The sequence below is a fragment of the Megalops cyprinoides genome, chromosome 14, assembly GCF_013368585.1.
Source record: "Megalops cyprinoides isolate fMegCyp1 chromosome 14, fMegCyp1.pri, whole genome shotgun sequence".
Taxonomy (NCBI): domain Eukaryota; kingdom Metazoa; phylum Chordata; class Actinopteri; order Elopiformes; family Megalopidae; genus Megalops; species Megalops cyprinoides.
Window position 1 is genome coordinate 10031602 of NC_050596.1, and position 25899 is coordinate 10057500.

Sequence of the window (25899 nt, forward strand, 5' to 3'; positions counted from 1 at the left end):
TCAATATTTTTAAAAAATCAATATATTCAGGCGCTCTGTTTTTCTTTATCCGGGGAAGGGGGGTGGGGGGCATGTGACTTCAATATAAAATAACCATGGCTGCTAACTTGCTATTAACCTGACAGTATGGCTGTCAGAAGACCAGGCATCAGTAATCCAATCATATCAGAGGAAGCCCTGCTTTGCATTCGGGGTCACATTTTGCCATCGCGTACCGCACCTTGTGTGGTTAGGTTCTCCATGAATAAATGATTAGCAAAGATGAAAGGAGAGGGGGGAATGCGGTAGAGGGAAAAAGGTTTATTTGCAAGGGCAAAATAGCTTATTCCGTCCGGGGCTACATTCTGACCTACAGGGAAGCACTTTTAGATCAGAGAGGGAATGCTAGAGCTACAATTACCGAGGCCCCTACAGCCCCGTTTAATTGAGTGTATGTAGGATTCATCTAATGATTCTGTGCATAGAACAGTTAGAAGGCTATCAGTGTTATTAGTTTCCATTCTGTCAAAGCAATCAGTCGGATCTAACATTTGACACCCCATTAACTTGTGTTGTGAGTTGTGCCAGGTTCCCGATTGACAAAAAGGGATTCCTTTGTCATTTCTCCTGCTAGGTCTAGAACGACATGCATGTAGACATGACTACAGCGTAAATTAATTAGTGTTTCATGTATTCTCATGTTGGGTTTTTTTGTTTGTTTTTATTCATGTACAGTAATATGCATTCAACTACAATCTACTTCTGCACCCCACTCTGTTTTTTTTTCTTCCAACATTCAGCTGTAGGACACAGCATGGATGACCACATCCCTCCTCTGGCTCTCACCTCTGCCCCTTTGATCTTCAGCTGTACATGATATTTGGATTCTCTGCACTGAAAAGGACTTCTCTGGGTGTGCTGCATTTACCATTCAAGATTCAATAGCTCTGAACTAGGAATTAGCTGTATACCTAATTGAATTCATAAGTTAGACATGCGGTCATCTTGGCTTTAGGATTGTTTAAAAACATTTGCAGATAATATTGAGATCTCTGTAAGTTGTTTTTTTTTTTTTTACCACAAGTAATTAAAAAAGGTTGGAGAGAACAGCTGATGCAAAATTCTGTGGTGTAAGAACATACAAAAACCCAAGTATTTTATACAAGAATAATAACACTGAGGAATATTGTTTACAGGTTTCCCTAAGACAGAACTCATGCTCTGTAGCTCCTTGAGAGAAAAGGAGAGCTTGTGTTTTCTAAGCTGTGAGTGACGGAATAACCTTCAGGGGAAGAAAAATAGAGACATGTGCGACCTCTGTGGAGACGTGAAATAGAATCAAATGAGGACCCACCTGATCTAAACACACACACATGCAGGCACGCACACACACACACACACACACACACACACAGATAAATAAATCAGTATCTGTGGGAGAAAAAAAATATGTACCTTTAATGTTTATAGCCTTTTGACAAAATGTCTTGCCCATTTGTATGCATTTAGCATGTAAGGAAAAGTGCCTGATTGCATTAGGGTCAGCATCAATCAAGTCATCTGATAAAGAGGGCATCTCTTAAAATAAAGGCAGCGGGTTTTATGCTATTTAAAGGCAGAGGCCCAGATTCAATCTAATCACAAAGTGCTTTGTCCTTAACATTGACTGAACCGAAGCAAGCATTACATCTATTCAGTTAATATATAATACACCGTTTTTTTTTTTCAGTAATGTCAGCCATCATCAAACAGCTGACAGCATTAATATAAAAAATATACTCAAAGCTAATGACAAGATGCAGTGTGCAGCTAAATGTAAATATACTTTCTTGGATGAAATTTCTCATCCACCTAGTGTCGCCCTCCATATACATCAAAGGATCTTGTTCCTCTCCGCAGTAAATAAGTGAAATAAAGCTGTGAAATAAATTACTGCTTCTCATTCTGCTTCATTAGACTACATGTATCTGGTGGTGTGTTAAGGTTAATTTGTTTGAGGTGACCTTCAGGTGATTTGTATTTAAAAAAAAAACATTCCACATGACCCGGCATTCTTCCTTAGGGCTTACAGTACATGTAAGAATGCTTTGTTGTGGGTATTCTGAAGATAGCCCTGGTGGGTCTTCATAGCTCCAGTTAAAATTGCCCACTAAAGATCTTCTGAATCTCATGTGAATGTAAAATTAATGAGATAACTCCCAAAAGGCCCTTAACTACAAATAGCATGAAATAAGCTACAGTGCTGGACTCAAAAGCATTTGCCCCTTGGTATAATTAGTTCTTTATCATCCATAAACCAGGACAAATAATCAATCCCATTGTGTTCTTTTGAAACCTTTTCCTTTTATTGTATTTTGAATTTATCTGCAAATTGAGGTCATGGCTGATAAATTCAAATTTGTCTGTTCTGCTTCTAGAGGCACAGTCACTACAAATGTAATGTTTTTAGAGGGCCAGAAAGCCGTATGTTCAATGGTTTACAAAAATGGTCACCTCAAATGTGAGTCTGTCAAGATGTTCTGGGGATAATTCATTCCTCTAGGTTGTCTTGGCATCTGCCTGCCATGTCTTTAGTTTGTCATTTATTTAAATTTGAGGACCATTGCAGATGACATGGTAAGACACATACTGTAACTATGAGTTCATACACAATTGCATTGCACCTCTGTTGCTCGGGTTCAGTTGGGATTTAAATGCCAATTCAAATGCAAAAACACCCTGTGCGGAAGAATGTGAAGTGACTATCAAAATTGTGGGATAAGCTATAAATCGTATCAGTCGTTTAAATTTAACGTCTCTTCAAGTAACGATTTCAGATCAGCATCATTGCTGCAACAAGTTAGACACCTGCTGCACGCGCTCAGCGTCAACAGTGCATTCACGTAGAAAGTGCCTTTTAACATTTTAACGCAATACCGTCATGCAGATTTAGAAATTTAGAATCAGAGTTCATGTGATGCAATGGTATTGCATTAATGAGAAAAAAAAACTCAAAACAATGCACACAAAAATTGCAGGACAAAAAAAAATGACCCACACTCTTGGCTTGCATCAGCTGAAAAATAAACGAATAAGTCAAAAATGAATGAATTAATGAAATAAATTAATAAATAAATAAATATACGTGCACTTGAAAGACACACATTCCAGGAAAACATTTCAAGTCGACTGCCTGCTGATGAATATGAGCGATGAATGAATTCATGTGCGTTTAATGCTGATCAAAACCAGTTCTGTCAATAAACTAAGACAGCCCTGCGTGCTGTCTCAAACAATACAGGCAGGGTTCATGTAGGATGTCAGTTTACATGAATCGCATGCAAAACAAACATCTTCCTACAGCAGCTACCAAACACATGTGTCTGATGCATTTGAATCCCTTACATAAACGCCGTAGTTTATATTTTCTCTGCAAGATCTCCAGCTCGAGTTGTCCTGTTATACCTGCCTATCACTGACTTGCATTATTGACTTATTTTTCTTTTAATGTGTAATGTATAACAATGACTGCATTGGAACACCATATATCCTTAACACTTTTGCGTTACTCAAAAATGTGTCCTGATGAAAAATGCTGTTAAAGTTGATGTCAAAGCAGAAATACTACAATGATGCATTTTTAATTTGCTGTCTAAATTGTTTCGTGAATAATGCATCGGGTAGCCTACTGAATATGTAACCGGTTTGTTGTTGCCACATGCGTTACAATGCGCTCGGCTCAAGCAATTCAACAACCGAGATTTCCACACCTTGTCTCCGTAGTCTTCTCTTCCTGAGCCCGAAGATTCTCACTTTTGAGAAAATATCGACCAGGTTCCCATTGCAGAGACCCTTGTTCTTGCTGGGGCTTTTTCTCCTCCTATGCGTAGAGGGCCGGTCTATATGTTGCTCCCGAGCCTGTCTTTTTTGCCGGATCAAACCGCTGGCAATCGCCGCTGCCATGTCTCAATAAACAAAACTGTTCACCTCCTTATGCAAAGCACAGACGACATTAACAACCTTCTTCTGCGTACGGGGTGTTTACTATTGACCCATGCTTGCGCTTAAAATGTGCTCGCTTTTTCAGTAAGACGTACGGATATTTTCCGAGAAAGTCCAAAACACACATTTTAAATGAGACATCAAGCTAGGTGTTATCATCCTTGGAGGACACGCTATTGACAAGACGACACAACTGAGTTACCGTGTTTCATTTCTGTGGAAAGCCCCGTTATTTAGACTACTGTGGCTCCAATTTGCAAGAAATTCGATTTTTTATGATTTGGCATACTGGCATATTGTTTTCAGGTTCAGGTAACCTAATGTAGCATTTGTAGTTCCAGTTCAAAACAACATATATGAAGCCGGGAAACCCACGGTCCAGTCTGTCTGGAATCACATTCTCACTTTTTTTTCCTCTTGGTGATCGGAAATGTATAATTCGGCACGCTGAACAATAATTTCAACCTCTGGAAGAGCAGTCAGGCATAAAAACAGACAAGAGCGATTTCCTTGTATTATTACTGGTGAAGGACGTCCGCCTGTCTCCCAGGTGGGACTGTGCGAATCCGACGTTTTGGTTCACATATTCACCACGTTTATAAGCGAACAGCCTTACTTGTCTTAAAATGGACGATTGTCACCGAAGGTTCCTTTACCTTAGTGTCCATTTTAAGGAGTGGCAAGTCGAATAGTAAGTACAGTAGCGAAACGATCAAGAACTTTGCTTCACGTAATATTACGCTTTTATTTACGCTCCAAAAACTTCTCCGAATGGCAGGTACTCGTTCAGAATATCTTTTTATATTCCATTTTGTGCAGCGTAGAGGATATTATTGCCGATGTATATGATTTTCCATTCGTAATAACAAAAACAAGGCAATTGTATGCCGATTTGAAAAAAAAAAACGTAACTAAAGCTGACCCGGTACTCGACAAGATGACGTCTGCCGCGTGTGACAGCTGCTTACAAATAAATAAACTTGGGAGACTCCTAAAAGCGGATGAAATAAGGCTTTCTGTGGTTTTTATTTTAAAACAATCAGCACAAAACTGTCGTATTTAGAGAACAGCTACATTTCGCCTCTGTCCCCGAGTCCCGCGCCAGAGAAAAGGCGAAGAGCGATAGCCTTCTGTTTGCCAACATATCATAGCATCCTGAACATCAACAAGTTTTAACGGCTTACTGCTCCGGTGCCATCGTGTGAGACAAGAGAAAGCCTAGCCTTCGTTCTGAAACACTTTTCTTCAAGGAAAGAATCGTGGTTCGACTGTTCCTGTGAGCTGGTAGTAAAATTTAACACTTGTAAGGCTGCCTCGACAGTACAAGAACTAACGCCCCCGCTCAAACGTGATAGCAGACAAGCGCCGAGAACCTTTAATACCCACAGCACAGGGCGTTGTTAAGGACGCAAAACAACACATTAAGCAAAGCAATGTCGCTAGCCTAATTGCTAATTGTCAAGAAATAAGCATGACGTTTCAAGCATCCAGCACAAAGCTGTGCATTGAGCATTACTGTTCATACAGCGCTGAATTAGCAATGAATCAACAGTTTATTTACACAAGAATCCCCAAAATAACCTTTTAAGATTTATAGAGGTGAACGTGCATTTGCTTCGTTCTGTTAAGCATTATGTCGACTGGAGATTGCATGGACGATCATGCAAGTCAGGCGTTTCATAGCATGCAGTGACATACCTTTTCACTCGTCTCATAATTCTTTATCATAGGGGCGTTGGGAGCTATAAGGAGCCTCCGTCATTTAACGTCAACATTAAAGGGGCTTCCAAGAGAAAACATACGTTTAGTTAACTTTAGTGTCCACAGAATATCAACAAAGTTACAGCGTACGTTCGACTGCTCGGGATTTGTTCGTGCAGCATAGAGAATTGTTTCAGAACCACGGCCAGCGCCTGATTCCCCTGGATTCAGAGCACGCCTTGCAAGACTTTAAAGAAGCCTATGAAGGGCTGCGACCGTACTTAAACCTGTTTTGTATATATTTTATATATAATTTTAATTTATTTCTTTATTTACCATAGACTATTAGCAGCTGGAATAATGGGGGCGCGGGCTTCATTTTCTTTTCTTTGTGAGGAAAAGGGTATTTTCTAATTTAGGTAAGTGCCATTTAAGGAACTCGACCACAGACACACTTCCCAAACGCAAGAGAGCCATCTGCTGTTGGTCCTTGTAATGCATTATCCTTCCCGGCTTGGGGACGTCGGCAATAGGCAAGCCATGTCTGGTAAAATCCGTAATTACTGCTGCTGTTAACACCCATGAGTAACCAAAGGTTCTGTAATAGTAATATATTTATGTTCGTGTTGAAATTGACAGCGATTGCGCTTGATCGCGAACGTGTATCTGCATTTTCAGTGATTGTCATTGAAAAACACTTAGAAATGAAAGGGTTCCTCGTGTTTTTAACATCGTAATCGGAGTTATGTTGTATGTACAGCATCTCGTGAAATTGATTACATGTAATACAACTGCTGATGTCACATCTTCACTTGAACCCATTATAAACTGCCTTCCTGTCCGCAGCTCTATTAACCAAGACGCCTCCCGATCGACACCGTCCACGTGTTCTCGATTTCTGAATGCTGAAACGTAGTAGTATGGAAATGCAGGTTGGCTGTTAGCTGTGCAGTTATTATTCCAGCCAGCAGCGGACACTATCACCTTAACAACGACTCCACGCACAATACACACCACATTCAGGTCAAACGATGCTATGAGATACAATTTATGCCGCAAGTGTTAAGTGATTAAATTTGTTTACCAATTCAATGATTTATGATCTGCATCGAGATTAAAACATATTGCATATTGGATGTTCAATTGTACCAGAGGTGCAGCCGACCGTAACCAACGATCTATATCACCATTTCACAAAAAAAAAAAAAAAAAACAAGACACAGAGAAGTCTTACCTCCCCAGACATTTTGGGTTAGTGTTCAAACAAAATTTTTCAACAACTGTCGCAACAATGCTTTCAGAAGTTACTCGCGCTTAAATCTGAATAGGGTGATACCATCTGAGTGTATTATGATAAATTCTGATATATCCACAATATATTCTGTGACATTCAAATTGTTGAACTCTATTCATTTAAAAATGTTTTTTTCCCTGGTGATATTAAATTATTAATTATGCACAGGTGGTAATGTAGTTGAGACCTAGTGCTTTTCTAAGCAGCAAAGAATTATGAGTCTCGTTATCTTGTTTTATTAAAACGCTTAAAATATTGACTCTGAAAGAAGGACTGAAATGCACATACATATAGCATATATAGCATCAAGTGACATTGTTTTTCCTTTTTTATACAATACTTTATGTTTGCGTATGAGAAATACAAACTGTATGTTCACACTGTTATTGATAGGACTGTAGCTAGAGATTGAAATATACAGATGGAATGAGATGTACACTGTAAGATGTAAGCTGGTATAAGATCAAAGTAAACAGTGCCCATCTACCAGTCAGTTTGGATAGTTGCATACTGCTGCCTTTGGATCTTATGAGGGCCCAAGAACTACCTAATAGCTTAACATTAAATTCAACAGTAAATTATTGAGATGTACTGTAGGAACAAGCTTTAACGTCATTTTGGTTATACCCCCCTCTTATATGCTTCTGGAGGAAAATTATACAAAAGCTAACTCATCAGAAAACCAGAATTAGGCTCTCTGCGGAAGGTTCCGGGCTAAAAAGGAATACTGCAAGTGTCACAGACTGAGCCGCAAACGAATAACCCTGCCTAATTTTCATGTTAATCAAAGCTGCTTCCTTCCCATCTCACCTTTAGTGATTCCATCACTTCTAATGTGGAGTCAGCACTTTTCAAGGTGGTGAAGGATGTAAAAAATATTGCAAGATATTGCCTCCATGTACATGAATGAAATTTTATTACACCTGAGGCTTCACAGAAAAGACATAATTTAATTGTGAAAGGGGGGATGATTCTTCTTGCCACTGTATACTGGGGAATGATTTTCCTCACAGACTCAGGTTTTAATCAAACCCCTGAATATGCATACATGTTCAATATGCCATAAAGAACACTACTTTCGTTTAATCAATTATGAGCAAAGGTATAACAGAATTGTTGCTGGAAACTTACAATTAAGCAGTTGCCATTATATAAGCGGTGCCCATTCTGTGTCCTCTGGTAGCTCTACAGTCTGTGCTTAGGAACTATTATAAAGAACCAGCGAATGATAGGCTGATTGCAAGTCATTGCCAAAGGGTGCCTGACATTTACAGCCACTTTAAAATATAAACAAGAACCTAACTGAGGACACTGGAAAGAGCAAGCACGTCCCAGTTTTTGGCAATCTGTGAGAACCCTTTACCATTTCCCAATGACATTTTGCAGTAGCTGAACAAAATAACCAATCAACTATAAAGGTAATATGGTTAACCAGTAACAACAATTAGAAAGCATCTCCACTGTCAAAGCCCTGCAAGCACAATGCATAACAGTGGAATTAATGAAAGACTCCTTTTGTTATACACACAGAGTAAACAAATGAGATGCACAGAAAACCCTTCTCATGAGCCAGCACAAGGAGAGGAACAGGAACCAGTAAAATGGACAAGGTAACTGAACTGTATTTACAGTGAAAGGGAGTGACTGCATTGCCTTGCTGTGGTGCAGTGGCAGAGAGAGACTGCATGCAGCTCGTTTGCTGAACACATCTCTCTCTCCTTTGATCCCCATACTGCATGTGGTACATATAACAAAGCCTTGTTACCAAAGGGGTAAAGATGCTTGGTCTGAGGCTGTGTGAATGTCAATGATCCAGCATTTCTGGTGAAGCTCACTGCGAGCAATAAAGGTTTATGGGAAGGCGGAGACAAACACAGACGACTGATCTTTAAAAAACCTGTTCTAGTCCCACAAAACAGTCATAAGATGCAGCCTGGCATTATTGTACCTGCAGACAATGCAGTGCCAGACAACTGCTATGCAGATGAGATCACTTGAAATCTTCTGTGGAAAAGGCACAACATTTTAGGATGCACTCAAAGTGTCAGGTCAGAGCAATTCAGTATATCTGCATATCAGCTCGTTCAAAGCTCATTATCGTACACAAAGCTGAAATACAGCAATAAGTCTTAAGTTGTTGAAACTGAGAATAATTATGACTTCATACAAGGGATTATAAAACATGCTGAAATAAATTATAATGATAATTAAATCTCAGGGAAACTGATGGGGTCAAAACTGATGGGAAGACTGCCTGTTCCAGAGAAACTCTTCCAATTTTGTGATACACCAAAAATCTAATAGATTTTTCATGTCCCTGCCACAGTTGAGTAACCTTTGATGTGATATTTGTGATGTTGTTATGAGATGGGGAATATACACCCTTTATTGATGACAGCATCCATCATAGCGGTGCCTGTATTGTTCTGTGGCAGAAACCCAATTGAATCACTCACATCCGTTCTGAAAATAAGTCCCTGGTGATTGTCGATGTACTTGACAGTTTCACTAGTTACAGTCAGCACCTTATGACAGGCATCTTGTGTCGCCCTTAATGGGCACTCATGAATATCATTTCACATGGGAAATGACTGTGTAATGCAGCATTTTGGAAGACAAAGACTACATGTCTGCTGTGTTTTTTATTTCTGTATCCCCAATAGGAAGTGACATGTTGAGAAGATCCACCATCTCAGACACACAGGGTTCCACCTTAGCAGGGAGACAGGATAGAGCAGGGAAGAACAGGCAGGAGTGTCTGCCTCTGTTAGATTCTTCTCAGGGTGCACTTCCGCAAGCTGTCGACAGAGGTCTCCTTTCAGAGGCAGCTTTAGTCAGAAAGCATTAAAGAAGCAACACGCATCATCAGAGCCATGGAAGACCGAGGACGAGCTGACGGGAGTCCCGCCCCCACACTCCACATACTAAATACTAAATAACACTGCTATTACACTGAGAAAAGCACAAGACCACTGGATATGACACTGTACACCAGGTGGTTTCTGTTTACAATAGGGCCACTTAGTGCTTACACCCCAAAATGTTGCTCAGCATTATTGTACTTTTTTATCAACACTTTTTGAGAAGCACCTGTAGCTTTTTGTGGGTTAACATTTTATGGACAAGGCAGATTTACAAATGCAAAGCAAATACTGATAGCCAGTTAAAGGAATGCCACATTTAAATAGAATTGTGCTGTGCAAGCTTTGAGTGAAGGAATCAGATTAAACCATTTTTCAAAGCCAGTCTATACTTGTTTGACAACAATCTTCATTGAAGACAAAATATAACTGCTGCTCATTATGACGATTGCTGTCCTCAGTTTTCGACCTGTGATCTTTGCACCTTTTGCTGACAAACACGTGTGATCTCTAATCTAATCCAATTCACCTCTGACCTCTGATCCATCAGGTTTCCGTGCTATTTTTATGGCATTAACACACTCAAAACTGGAGAAGGAGCCTTGATTGGTTCAATCAGGAAAGTGAGTAGTTCAATCAGGCTTTGAAGTACCTGGCTGGAACAGAAGCCTGCAAACACTGCGGCTTTCCAGGAGTTGAGTAGTGAGGCTGTAAGCCGTGGGATGGGAGGGGGCTTATCGATGTATATCATCTGGATAGATGACATGCGCCGAGGTGGCAGGAGTCAGACTGAGAGCAGATTAAAGCGCACTGTAAAGACAGATGAGCTGCTTTTAATTCACAACGGCCCTGGATCGTGATCAGGGCCGTCACCATAACTCATGCGGCTGCCACGGTAGCCAGAGCTAAATGGTCATCATTCGAAGGGGGGGGGGTGCCAGGCCTGCTCTCTGCCCAGTTCTGGGCTGTGACCTCACTGCTGCGAGCCACGTGGCTCCCATCCGCCTCTCAACTGCACAGACACATGTAAATGGTGCAGTTTGGGGATGCAGCCCACCAAACCCACAACTACACAGCAAGAACAATGGATAGCACATTTCGTAGGGGGACTAACTTCACACAGCATACAAGCCCACAATCCTGACAGGATACTAGCTTGCTAACCTGCCCCAGTTATGTCACATCTAGACACCTCCACCTGGAAGGTGTCGCCGTGTTAATGTTCGCCCTTCCACACTGCGTTTACGTCGTGTAAGCCATCTGATTGGTTTTTGTCCTGTCTGTCAAACGTACCATTGTGCATGGCAGGGGTTACCAACACCTCAGGGCTGTAAAAAGTAAAGGATTCTGCACTGTGCATGGGACTGCCGAACAGAATTATCATGCACCATATTACACGCATGAAGGACTTCAAAATGCCATTCGTTCAGCTGTAGGAAACATCTAGAAGGCTTTCTGCATGAGGCAACTTGGGGACAGTCCAAATGCGTACCAAGAGACAAATAATCTGGTCCGCTGTGTTATCAAATAGACCACTCGGTCACCTATAATGATGATTTGCCGGTGTCACAGACAGTAATTAGTTCTGGTTTGGGGGGAGGGAAAGGCTGCAGAGGATCGCTCAGTCATGGCGGTGAGCATTATCAGGTATTCCTCTTCCCATTGCTCTCTGGAGAAATGAGCGGAGGACAAGCTGTTCACAGACAGATGAAAAAGGCTAAACTGGGCTGAAAAATAGAAGCTTGATGAAAGAGAGCAGAGTCTCAGACGTGAAGCAGTAAAAAATGCCGATTTTTCTGAAAAAAGAAATGAGAATTAGGAGCTGCTGAGTGAAAAGAAGGTGACATGCAAACAGAGGATCCCTGTTCTAAATGAGCTGCATCTCTGGGAATGCACAGTGGCAGTGAAGCATTGTGGGCCTGCAAACCCCAGGTCTAACTTGCTTTACTTCTGCTTAATTCATTTGACTATACTCCGGGTGTGGATGTGTGAGACTCATCACCTCACAGACCAATGTGCAGAAATAAGCAAAGACAGCTTTTTCAAAGGCGTGTCTGTGGCTCTGAATGCCAGGGCACTATGGCTGTTTTGGAAGTGATCAAATACTGCAGATTTCTCAGTCCGCTGCAGTCAGATTCGGTCAGTTGGTCAAAGCTAAGTAGAGCTGCAGCAGCACAACACCAAGAAGGTTATTGGACAGGAAGTGGACACAAGTACAGATGAGCTGTGTCTGGCAAGAGAACAAAGTGGAAATGACTGGTGACACCATTCGCCAAGAAAAACAGGTGTGAGGGAGCACAGAGTGGGCTGAAAACACAGCTACCAACCTGCATTAAATAACACGGAGTGCATGGCCAAGGCAATTATAACAACAACAAGTGCAACATCAATGCAGTTCATCATATTGTGTCTCAGATACATGCTAAAACATAACATCATAATTTATTGCTCTTTTATCTGTTTCTAACCTAGGGAAAAAAGAGCAGCTTTCCTCTCTGACTAAATCTTCTGAAACTTTTCTAAAGCAAAAACCCTCAGAAGTATAAACTGGGAAACCTTTTAAAACTGAAAAGAGAAGATATACTTTAAAGAGTTCCCCTCTCGAAGACAACAAGCACACAAAAACTTTCTAAATAATAAAACCAGTCACTCATCTGCGGAAGTGTTTTAAACGTGTCTCCAGAGGAGAATCTCATTCGTGATGCTCATTCAAAGGAAACAAGCACTTCTCACAGATGAGTGGAGGGCTCTAACCTTCCAAAAAAAAAGCGGAAATGTGGACTGACTCCAGGACATCGGCCCTCTCTCCCCGGACCCCAAAAATGCAGGAAACAAGTGCACACAGAGGAGTGAGTCGTGTATGGCAAGCAAAGACAAGGCAGGCCCTCTTCCCCACTCTCGTGTTTGTGTAATCCATTGTGGCGTACAGTTGGAGGCTTATTTTAAGACAATCCATCCATTTTTAAAAATATGAGTCAAACTGCACAGTTAACTCTCCCAGCACCGCATATGATGAAAATTAAACACAAATCATAACATTTTCAGAAAACATAAAATAATGGCTGTAGACACAGTCCAATGATGTTTCTAAGTATAGAGAAAATATTTTTTATTTTGATTCAATGTAATTGCCTGGTATCACAGTTTGACATGCTTGTCAAGCTTTACAATTCCAGCTTCCCAGGCAAACTGAAAGACAAGCACTGAGGTTAGCCCGAACACAAGCTGTGCTCTTCATCTGTACGTAGTGCCATTTCCATAGCTGATTAAACTCTATAGCTAGCACTCCATAGCTTGCACTCCATTTTAGCTCCATTCACTTGAACAGTACATGACCTGAGTATTAGCTTAGCACTTAACCTCACTTATGTTACTTTTGACTCCTTTGTTGCCCATGGTTATCCCTTTGTTATCTGCATTTGATGTTGCTTCTCATATTGGCCCAGGAGTTCACTTTGGATAAAAGGGACTGTTAGTAAGACTGTAGGTAAATGTAATGGAAGTGGGAAAGATTCAACTTCAGCAAATCATCTGGATTACCTACAGAATGCCAGAGGTACGAAGCAAACCTATATTTCATATGTAGGACCTTAGTCAAGTTAGGTACATTTAGAGTGAGACTGCAAAAACAGGAGTATTCAGTGTGAAAAGAGACAAAGTCCTATGCACCAAACAGTGCTTACTTGGGAAAAAACAGACTGGACAATGGGCACCAGTCATACAGATTTTTTTTTTATTATAGTAGAATCTATTATTTACTAACTTTCCTAAGTGGTTTGCCATATTTTTGGCCTCAGATAAAAGCAGGTAGGTTTAAAGAGGTTAAAAAAGAGGTTTAAAGAAGAGGTTTAAAGACACTAACGCAAACATATTATTTCCTATTCATTCACAACCTGTTAGAAACACCTGCGCAGAATCCATCACCGGTTTTAAGTAAGGTGCATACACACAGATATTGCCACGGCAAAACTAACCATTTATCACTGAGAGATGCCTCTATAGCTGCTAAATGAATGGTTTAACAGAGCCGGTGCTGTGATCACAAAAGCCCTTTTCTGACGCGACAGATTTAGTTCAATAGTGGCTGTAGCACCTGGAGGATACTGTCATGTGACAGTATATCCACTAGAGGACAGTCAAGAGCAAAAAAGATTCTTCATGTGACATCCTTGCCCTGCACTTGGTGTAATGCAGCACTATGTGCGGAAACAAATATGTCTACTCTACAGTATTGAGTACAGTATTTGTGGATTTTTATATATCTATGTATATGTGACTTTATTAATGACAACCTATGTCAATAACTATTCCTGAGAGAATACACCTTTTGAAATATGCACTCCACTTGTTGCTTACAACTGCATTATTTAACAGTATGTCATTTGTTTTCTTAGTTTATTGGCCTACATATCCTTATACCACAAAACAACACATAAATCAACAAAATATCATTCAAAAAGACAGCTGAAAAGTTCTGTTTCCTGGATCAAACAGAGCCTTGGTCTAGGAATAGACAATGAAGTCCATATAATCGTGAGGGCATGCAATGTAGCTTATTAAAATGAAAGACCAGACTAAGAAAAGCATGTTTGTGAATACTGGTTAGGCCTCAGAGAGCAATGCTGATGTTTTCTGAGGACAACAAAGCTGCCCTCAAGTGGTTGCAGAAGGCTACTCCAGCCTCGGTGTGTTCGGTCCTGAAGGTAAACTGGTGAGACTGGAGGATATCTGGAGGATATCTGTCATGAACTGCACTGGGAAACGTACTTAATTGTCAAAATTTCTCTAGAGAGATACAGCAGAACATCACATGCACTGAAACTAATAAAGTCATGTTGGAGACATTGAGGTCAGAAGAAATATCCAGCCATCTGTTATATCTGTGGCATTTGTCCCCCGTCTGAAATCTGCACACACACACACACACACACACACACATTCACACGCACACCATGGCGTCCCAGTGTACACAAGTAAAATGTAGTTGGTGTTGTCATCTCATCTCATAGCACTGCATCCCGAAAAGCAAAGCTGATTGTTGGCTAAACATTGTACGTGACAGGGGGAATATATTATAATATATTACTCTGCATTTGTTATTTATTTCTCCTGTACAAACCACCAGCATGTTTTCAATACGGGTCACATTTTTATATTTTTTTCTTCAGCATCTACTAAAGATACCGCTTCTCAGGCACACAAATTTGCAGAAAATTCATCTAAGAATTTATTCAAATTTCTTGCAATCAAACTAAATTTTAATTCACTCATTAAGTTAAAAAGAGTTTTCCTCCTTATCTTCAAAGGGAAGAAAAGGCATCTCGCTCAGCCTCGTGGATATCAAGTGAAACAAGTTCAGCGCAATGTGGGAATGGAAGCTACCCCTCTCTGCTTATGCCAAAGGGAATCATTTGCATATATGCAAACCAGGACAACACATCCGAATAATTAAGCTAAGAATAAGTTTATTATAAGCTCAGGATGTCTTATTATAGTCCGTCACTCATAATGACAGCACAGGAATAAGGTTGCTAGATAACGCAGTAATTCAAAGTCCACTTCAGTTCTATTTGGTCCTTTATGATTGGTGTTGAATGCTAACATATGACCATATACCATGTACATATAAGCATAATTATAAAGTATTACCTCTCAAAAAACATCATACACTTATACAATTGAATTTTTACATTAAGGCAAGGGTACAACAGCAGAGTCCTGTTTGGGACTTGACCCTAATGTACACAGACTAGAGCACTACACCATATGTTGCCAGCCATTTGTGGCTTTATGCTCCAAATGAATTAAGTTTGAAGTAACTCAGACTACTTTTGGAGCTACATATGGCAATACCACCACTGCGTGGTCGGATCTGTGAAGCAGCTCTCTTCCATCTGCAAGGAGCCCAGGACAGCACCCCTGGTGGATGGGAGGCTTATACAGGTCTTTTTGCTCAGTGAAGTCACCTGATCTTGGCACTAGGTGTTTACTGATGGATTAAGCAGAAAGGCGGGCAAACCTCAGAGAGATAGCTCTCAGAGAGATTCCTCAGCATATCCATCTCCACCAGCAGCACCCCACAGCACTGCGCTCCATCTATGCTGATTAACCATGACTCTGCTTTACACTGGCTTTTCACACAGACTCCTTCTTCCAGTCTCAAGAGTCAGCAAAAGAGTCTGAGAAAGAAACAGTTCTGTGATCACATCAACCACAGAGAGCGATTACATGTTGTCAATATGTTAACTAACCAGACGCCCAATTCATTGCTTTGGCTATTGGTATTCCATGTTGTCAATCTAAATAAACAACACCATTCAACCTCCACACAGAGGAAAAAAGAAATCTGTGTCTGCACATGAATATATTTACCAGCTACTAAGCTTTAATAAACCGTGGATAAGTACACCTTTAACAGAAACTCTTTCTGTTCAGGCTTATTCTGCTGTATTGGCGATTTTCAACCAATGTAGGAAGTGACGTCTCAGCACTCTCTGTCTATTTTTAGCATATCGGGGGGGGAAAAGCGCCCCCTCCAATCAGAATTCCACTTTCTCTCTGCTACTGTCAAACACCAGACAGCTGGTCAATTGCTGCTGAAGGAAGTGCTTTGCTATTGACAGACATAAAAGGATTGGTTAAACGCATGTAAATCTCATGCTTTCCCCTCTGCAGTATGTAAGCTGCAAACATGGCAGCAGATATTTTTCAGCTGTACAAATCCTTGTTATCACTGATCATTTTTTTAAGATTAGAATAGGTGTGTTCACTGAAAAAAATCCTTATCTTACATTTATTGTTTAACATTTCTGATTTGAAATTCATTTTTTTCAGGGGTTTTTTAGGAAAATGTCACATTTTTGAAGGGTAACCTAGGAGAAATAGTTTGGACTGACATACAAAGCATAAATCAAGTCAGCGGTGCTCAAACGCAGATGTATAAGCACTTGACAGAACCAAAACTTTCCCTGAGTTTATTCACGCAAGGGTATTTTAAGTCAATTTTATGCATTGCGTTTGGAATTGTGCTCTACCACTTGCTTTATTTTGCAGTTATAAATGGATGTAGAACTGTCTGTTTAATCTTTCTTTTGAATAATCTAGATTGGAAAAAAACAGAGGACAAATTAAACAGAGCTCTTTAAATGAACAAAATAAAAACTGGTAAAAACTGATGTTCTGTCCTACTGTTGATGGTTAGTTGCAATTGATGCTGATTGATTCACACAGCCCAAAGTATCGATTTGGCTGTAAAGAGTGTAGCTGCATTGATCTGCATACAGAATTGACCGTACAGTATATGTACAAATCAGGATTCAGAGACATTTTCCATTCAGACACACTCCAGCAATGGCTCCTGCTCTGTGTCCAGTCCGTTCAGGGACGGGGAGCGCTGTTGGGAGGATGGAGAGGATGCGGGCCGGCAGCCCATTTTCCGGGCATCCCGCTCTGATAGGCCGGCTCTGGCAGGGATACCCATCTCTGCGGGAGAGAGGGGATCCTCTCATCACCAAGTAGATTTGCTGATTCATAGCACGCCCCCCCCCCCCCCACCCCACCCCTCCCCCGGCACCCCACACCCTCTCTCACTTAATTGACAAGGCAGCCAGAGTGCTCCTGCAGTGGGAACCCACCGTTGCTAGGCAACGCCCAGCGTGCTCCCCCGAGGGATTTTCGCGAAGTTGAACTGGCGCGTCACGCATGCGGGGCGGCATCCACAGGTGGCCGAGTCGGGCCTGCAGATCCCGCCGTACTCACAGCCTGCCCTCCGGAGGGCGACAGGCACAGCACATCAGATCTCCGAGCTTCTCATCGAACGCGCTGAGGGCAGAGCGAGGTCCCCTCTAACACAGTGCAGGCCCTCTCCTCACAGACACTGTGCACAGGCAATGCAGGAGACGCACTTTTGTGCTAAGAGAGGAAAATAGAAGACCGGAACCCCCTCTCACATCATATAATCGATTCTCCACGTCTCTGTTATTAAATCGAGAATGCCGTCAGGACAGACACAGCGTCTACACAGTCAAATGCTAAAGTTAAAGACTGTTTTCAACAAACAGATTCATGTATTCATTCTCATGCTGGTCAGTGAAATTCATAATGAACTAATTATATTATGGCCCCCGTGGCTTTAAAGTAAATGAGGGGTTATTTCATGGAGTTTTTATGACGTGCTGATAACAATATTGAGTCGAGCATGCTGCTGGTTTTGTACTGAATGTAAACTGAGTGGAGGCCTTGATCGGAGCTCAAAGAGAGACATGGCTCATAAAAGCGGGCGGGAAAAGAGGGCCCGTCACTCGGGTGATGTATGCAAATGAATTATGAATTTGATTCATGCTTTATTTTTAACTTTCGCGCACACGTGGAGTTTTCCCCGTGAAACGCGGGCCCACCTCCCTTCTGCAGAGTTACGGCGCCTGTCAGAGGCCCTCATTTACATCGGGCCATCTCTTAAACAAATATTGACACAATCAATTAACGCGACATTAGGGCGAAGCCTTTTACAGGCAGCAGCGGAAAACAGGAGGGGAGGGGCCGAGGGGGCCCGTATACCACTCAGCTGCCGCGGAAGCCATTTATCGAGGGCCCGCATTCATAAAACATGAGTCCTGCCTCTGTCGGATCGGCCCGCGCCGCGCGGCGAGCACAGTTCTTCATTACCCAGGCCGCTGCCAGGGCTTTTCTCTACAGTCTAAATCAAAGCTGACATGAAAAATACTGCGCACAACTGTACATAAACACGGTGGCTGGAGGCAGAGACGAGGCAGAGACGCTGATCCCGCCAGACTGCTCCGCTAGGAATATCTCGCAGATGGGATGTGGAGAGATGGGGGGGGTCTTCAGGCAGGCACTTACAGTGCATAAACCGGTTTATGTGTGCAAACCGGTGGGTTGGGAGAAAGAGGGGGGGGTGTGCACTTTTTTCATACTGTACCTGAACCTCCAGCCTTCCCCAGGCATCCAGACAATGGTACAGTTACAGTCTAATGATTGAAAGGTTAACGGCAATCCTATGCGTTACATTACATTATTGGCATTTAGCAGATGCTCTTATCGAGAGCAACTTACATAGTTACGGTTCTTTACACATCATCTATTTAGACAGCTGAAATTTTACTGAGGGAATTTGGGGTTAAGTACCTTGCCGAAGGGTACAACAGCGGTGCCCCAGCAGGGAATCGAACCAGGAACCTTTCAGTTTATAAGCCCTGCTCCTTACCGCCATGCTACGCTGCCACCCCACTCTCAATGTGTATGAGATTCTGCACACATGCCCGCACTAAACATAACGCAACATCTGGCCGCCCCCGACACACACACACACACACCTCGTGATTGTCCTGCAACAGCCACGCCAGTTCTCACTCCTACTGCGGTTGTAAAAGCACAAAGGAACAGGGGAAATCCCTGCGTTTCACCCCAACAGAAACGCGGCTCTGCTAATACATCTAGGTTAATGACTCCTTTTATAATGCAAATCAACCTGAGCTGTGTTTGCCGATTATGCCTGATTGGGTGGTGATGCATCATCTGAAGAAACAGTGTGCTGTAATGCCCAGGGGGAAGTACACTAAAATATATTTCTTCGTTTTTTTTTTCGTTTGTGAATAATCATTGTGCTTCATACATAACATACAGTATTGCTATACAGGTGAATATACATTGGGTGGCAAGTAAGCTAAGGTTACAGTACAATTAGTTTCTACTAGTATTCATTTAATACAACACCAAAAATGGGAACTAAAACAGAGAGAAAACCCACTCTGTTGCATTGGATCCAATATTAGTTTTTGCGTAACAATGTTTTAGCAAGTTACTGCACTGGGTTGAATAAACGCAAATCTCGCAATGTCATTCTGAAGTTGAACATCAGCCACTTGCTGTCTGCAAATTGATTGTCAAATGTACCGTGCTTGCCATATGCCAAGAGTTTGGTGTCTGCAGGGACACTTGTAGAACAGTACTCTGTGTGCTTGCCCATATGTGTGTGTGTGCGTGTGTGCGTGTGTGTGTTCTAATTCACTCCTGCCTCTCTCTGGCAAGCTCCATCAGATACATTGCCTTCCCTTTTGAGAACACCCGGCTCTATTAGGGCTGACATAGCTGCCCACCTTTCAAGTTTTGCTGAACAGCAAAGGCATTTGACTAACACTGTTCAAAACTAAAAAGCAAACACTTCCCTTGGGTCCGACTGAATTCAATAACTGCCCAAGATCAGCAGTTCAGCAGGACCCACATTCAATACTTCTAGTTGCATTACTTAATCACAACCGACCAAGATACCCTGTGCATTAGGTGATTACACGCTGCAACACTGCCTATGAAGTGGTGTAAAACCATTTAAGGAAATGTAATCAAGGCATATGTTGGCTATGGCTGGATTTTTCTACACTGAACAGCTTAAGCAATCAAATTCTTATAAAAAAAAAAAAAAAACTAAGAGGAGAACGTAATACACTCCTTGCAAAGAAGGGTGCTGTCAATATTCTCCCTCTGATATAGGCCTGTAAATGTTTTTATTAACATTATATACGTATACATTTTACCATCCCATATTTGCTTGAACACGTAGACACCCTTGTCCAAGGTAGCTTACCAAGCACAATTCACGTCAACCATTTATCTGGATGTTTACTGTGGCAATTCGGGTTAAGTGCACTGCTCAAAGCAATACTCTCTTATATCTGAAGCTGCATGGAGCTTTAGTACAGATGAAATTGATAAAGCTGTTGTTGTATCAGCTAGACTATGATTCCAAAAGTCACCACGTACCAAGCACTGGTTATGAAAAAAAAGACAGAGAAAGAAAGTCATTTTCCTCACTGCGCTGGAGACTCTTTGGACAGAATCGTGTAAATGCACGGGGGCTGTTGAAAGGTATCAGGCGTGCACTGCAGCGCACATTCTGTGCGGAACGCTTGGAGCATCACAGCGCAGTTCCGGCAGTGCGCATTCAGCAGCACCCCGCAGGAGGTCTGGCAGATACTGCCATCACAGATGTGCAGGAAGCCAGGCTCTCCAGGCCTGTTGCACCAGTGACCTGATTTTTCTGTGTCAAATTGCACTGTTGAAAGGATGCTGGTTCGCAAAGAGAAGTCGATATGTTCTGTAAGAGGGAGTTACATCTCATTCACATCATAAAGATCCCAGGCCCAAGCCCATAGTCTGCTGTGGCTTTACACCAGTCAAAATACACAATGTCATGGCAGTTTGCTCATGTGAAGTGACAGGTACAAAACATAACAGTAGATATTTATTTAAAACAACCTATACATACAAAATCCTAATGTATAGTTCCTGATGCAAACATCATCTTTTTTTCCTAAATGATTTAAAATTCCCTATGATACAATATAAAGCAAATGCAATCATACTGAATCCTGGCACAGGTCTGCTATAACCCCTTTCAGAATGCATGCTGTGCCAATTCAAGTCAGTTGAATTACTGTAATATAAAAGAGAAGGCAATGACATAGTCCAGCGTGGACACTAATACAAATTTAATCCCATCAAAAGATGATCTTATAGTTGAATACCCTATCATGTCACTAACTGCTAAAAAACAAATATAGGCTCTTCCACCAAAAATGTTAGAATGCAAACAAACAACAAAAAATATTTTGACTGTATAAATTTCAGGTATTTTTCCCATTTACTTTTTTAAAGAATGGTCTGCATGTTTGAATGAGGGAAATATTTTAAAACCTGGGCATATTACACATTTAAGAATTAACATTACACAGTATAATAAATAAACCTACAACTTCGGTCAACAAATGTCAATAACTTGCCTTCAAAATGATTTGAAGCTAAGAGTCTATCATTAATCCACCTCACTCTCACTCACAGACAAAGTGCACTGTCAATTGAGTAATTAAAGAATCCCATTAAGTCTACAATAATTTAGTATGCTCTCAGGAAGATCATTTTGCTGTAACAGTGACCAAACCCTTAGAGTTCCCCTGTATTTACTATGAGGAGAAGTGAGGCAATTCACCCCTGTGTTTCACCATCTTTACAGATGGAGGTACAACCTGAAAGCAACAGCAAAACTTCTAAATCTAAAGTCTCTTCTGCATTTTAAATGTAACCAATGAGATTATCTCAGTCTGTCTGTATTATCTTTACTGTGGAAGACTGTGAATTCCTTCCTTAAAAGACTGCTTAAAATTATCATACACTTAGCATTGACATGGATATCATTGCCATGTGGAAAACAAAAATACATTTCTCTGAGGCAGTTTATATGTTTCATTATTTACTTGACATAATCACATTTGGTCTATAATGCTGATAACTACTCCATTGTGTTTCTTTAAGACAATGCCACACAATTGTCAGGATTCTGTTTCGTTCTGTCTAATCGCTGAATCTGGAGAGGAATCGTACATGTTTTCCAAGACCTAGTTACAAATGCCGATAACTATCTGGAAGACCACATTACTAATTTGCTTACATTTTTGAGGAAAATTTTGATGATGAACTAAAATTCCAGAAAAGCAGTAGTAGTTCTGTTCTGTCCTTCATCTTTCTTCCTTATTCAGTCATTACTCAAATCTTACTTTTGCTTGCGTGGTCTTCCCATTACTATAAGGATATGTTGTCATGTGCTTGTGAATGTATTGCAGCACATTGTATTTACGATGGCACTGGGTATCACAGTGCTGTGTGATAGGTTTATGCCTGTTTGGATGTGGTCAGGGCACAGCTGCACTGCTTATGGCAGACATAAGCTTGTTTATGGAGCGTTTTGCAGAGTGGCAGGAAAGGGGTCTCATACAGTAGCTGCTGGGTAATGGGACCAGATTTAACGCAGTGTACTTTTTACCAAGTCTTTTGCCATATCACATCCAGCCACATGAGCATGTAAAATGTTATAATTAGTTTCTGAGGACCTATTCAAATATCAGCAGACCTGAGATCAGTTTCCAGGTATGCCTCATCCAGATATATCCAGTAATTCACATGGATGAGTCCTGATGCAGAATCCAAACTGCAAAAACTACATGCGCACCATATCACTGCTACATCTACGTATTGCTGCATTTTCAGTTAGGTTTCTCTCTCAAATTGTGGCATGTATATGAAATTTTATCTTTTCTTTCGCGGCGTAGTCTAAGTACTATTTTGAGCTGTGGAACACACTTGCTCTTGGACGGGTAATGTTGACATCAGAAATCGGAATCATTCCGGAATCATTCAACTGTGGTAAATCTGAATTACTTCGCACTTGCAATTGCCTCATGTTTCAATTACAAACCTTTTAAAATGACCACACACCTTTGGTCCAACTTGCTGTTCTTTAAAAGAGAACTGGAAACACGGAAAGAATCCGTTTTAACAAAAGCTGTTAAAAAAGCAAATACGATCAGTATACGAGCAGTATAATGATCATATGAGAAATAAGAGGAAAGGTTATTCATTGGCTGGATCTGCCTTTTTATTCAAACAGATTTAATATTTAGTAGTAACAGAATCCAGCATTCAGCTTTCAAGTTCCCATGAAAATGGCCACATTTCAGACTTCTGGGAAAATGAGATCCAGGTTGATGCCCAAACTTCTATTTTAATCATCTCTAATGGGTTCATACAGAAGCAATCTGGACGCAAATCACTGTCGTTTATTTACTACACTTGGCTTCTGTTTCTACAAAGTGTTGATTAAGGAGAGAACACTGAACATTCTTGGAGAAAGCACACGTTTTAGTGCCCAAAGTAATGTATTGTGAACAATAAAATCCAATATCATTGTTGTGTGTGCTTGCCAATTCAACAGGTTAACTCCTTTGAAAGTTTCTAAGGTAGTAAAATTTACCCCCCCCCCCCCCCTCCCCAATTACTTATTGCATTTTATAAAATAAAATGATTGTAAGAAATAAATCTGAAATCTGTTATGTTTGGTTTTGTAATAAATTCATTTCTGAGCACTCATGTCATGTGACATGGCACGTTACGATGTGCGATGTTAGATGCAAGTTCTCTCTCTTTTGTGCATTCAGTGATTCATCTAGCTATCTTTCTGTTATACGACGAGCAGTTACAGACATTCATTAATATATATATATATTTTACAAGCCTACTGTAACAACAGGTGACACTGTTGCTGAGCATTTTCCAATTGTGTGCGTGTGCGCGCACTATAAATTAGATATGAGTGGGTATGCACATTTCGTAGTTTTCAATTTAACATGAAATTAGTTCATGTGTACACTAAATGTTTTAAAAGGGTACATGGAAAATGAAAACCTAACAGTATAATATAAGCAAATTGATATGTCACTTTTAACAGACTTTAACTTCATGGTTGCCAGTACGCTTCAGTTGTGTGCGCTCATGTGTGAAAGACAAATACCCTACGTAAGCCTATGTGTGATGTAGTACAAAGTGGTCAGAAACTGATTTGATGCCCTGTGTTGTTTGGCTTTATGGCAAGCTTGGCACTATTGTCTTCTGTTACTGTACGTATATGCGTAACACGTCACGCAATAGTTCGACTGTGTACCGATGTCAGTCAAAAAATGTTTGTCCTCCCCCAGCGCAAATGTGAAACTCCACCTACGAGAACTGTCCAAAACTGTTCATGTAGAATAGTAGCAGTGGTACCAAAATATGAGAATTCTACAGGACAATTGGCCGGCAGAAAATATGCTTATTTAGCTGTTATGTTCTCCTCTTGCTTCCCAGGGGAATATGGAGCTCCCATTGATCCACCTGTTATTGGCTTTTTTTATGTGCATGTCGGCCTTAAAGCACATACTACTGTGAGAACATTCACTCTTGGGGGGATGGGCAGGAGTGATCAAGGGGTGCTCAAATCTGCAATATCATTCATCATTAAAAGCCTAAACAGAAATAAACTGCTGGTGTCACAAGACGGTAAAAGCTGTTATGTGGCCAACACAATGGCATAAATCAGAGAGACAGATTTAGGCCTTTTACATGCTCTTTCATTTTCAGCATGGTGTTATCTGTTCTAAAATATCACCCTGATTTCTAATTTAAAACCTGGCCAATTACAAGCAACCTACTTTGGGAAGCGCCGAGATAAACGCAGCCCTACTTCATCAGTGCCTTATAGGACAGTGCACATTTGTCCATAGGTCTAATTTTAAACCCTGAAAGGCCCTCTCCTCTGAAACTTCTCCAGATCTGACACTGGAGACAGCCGCATGCCCTAAATGTGACCTGGAGAGGACGGACACGGTATAATGGAGCTTTAAGGCCTCTCCGGAGCTTTGAACCAACAGGCACGCGAGTGCCAGCATCAGCACCAATCCGGCTCACTAATGATCACATCCGAGAGGGGACAGAGGTGCAGCCCCCCCCCCCAGTGATGGCCAATCGATACCTCAGCAGCTGCTCGTCCTTCTGCTCCCGCAGACCCCAAGGAGTAGCCCTTGTTTACCCCCTAACACCCCTCCAACACTCGCACACACACCCCAACCCCAGCCCCCCGGTCACTTCCACAAAACGCTGCCACTGGGGGTGAACTGAAAGGACCAGACGTCTTACAGACTACAAGCTTTGTTAATCACAGTACACATCTTCTGTGTTTCACAAGGTTTCCCAGGATTCAGTCTGATCTTGATCTCTACTATCAGCCTGTAAAAAAAAAAATCAATGCACATGGGAAGTAGCAGGCATCTGGACACTGCTGTCCCCATACTTTTGTAATGTTTGTTGTCCACCTCCAGCATTTACAGTAACTGTGGCAACCCCTCAGGCCCATCAGCGGTAGGTTACCCCAGGCAGTCAAGATTACAGTTATGGCTGCCTCCCCTGCCAGCAGCGGCCTACAAACCAGTCAGCATTTCAAGGGAGAGGGAGAGATCAGCTTCGATTTCTCAAAAGGGGAAACTGGTGACAAACCCACAGTTCTGTCTTCCTCTGGTCTCACAGTGGAGCCTGTCAACTTCCACATCCCATAATCCCAGGTTTGAAATTAGAAAGTGGATGTTTTTATCTGTCCATCTGATGAGTGAATGTTTTTAATCACGTGGAGCAGATTCAGTAGCCCTTAGAAAATTACTACAACCAAGACTGCTATATGATAAAGGAATTTTTTAAAGCAAGAAACAT

The 25899-nt window shown here is 41.4% G+C and overlaps 1 protein-coding gene across 2 annotated transcripts in view; it reads right to left on the reverse strand.

Moving 5' to 3' along the window:
- LOC118789393 (fibroblast growth factor 14-like) overlaps positions 1–25899 on the reverse strand; it is a 124279-nt gene that overhangs the window by 37820 nt on the left and 60560 nt on the right. Inside the window, exon 1 of one of the 2 annotated variants that reach the window (XM_036545796.1) lies at positions 3729–4484. The exons of the other annotated variant lie outside the window; for it this stretch is intronic. Within the exon in view, the coding sequence (XP_036401689.1) occupies positions 3729–3921 (193 nt within the window). The 5' untranslated portion in view covers positions 3922–4484. Of the gene's footprint in view, positions 1–3728; positions 4485–25899 lie in introns of those variants that run through there. 2 annotated transcript variants of the gene reach the window in all.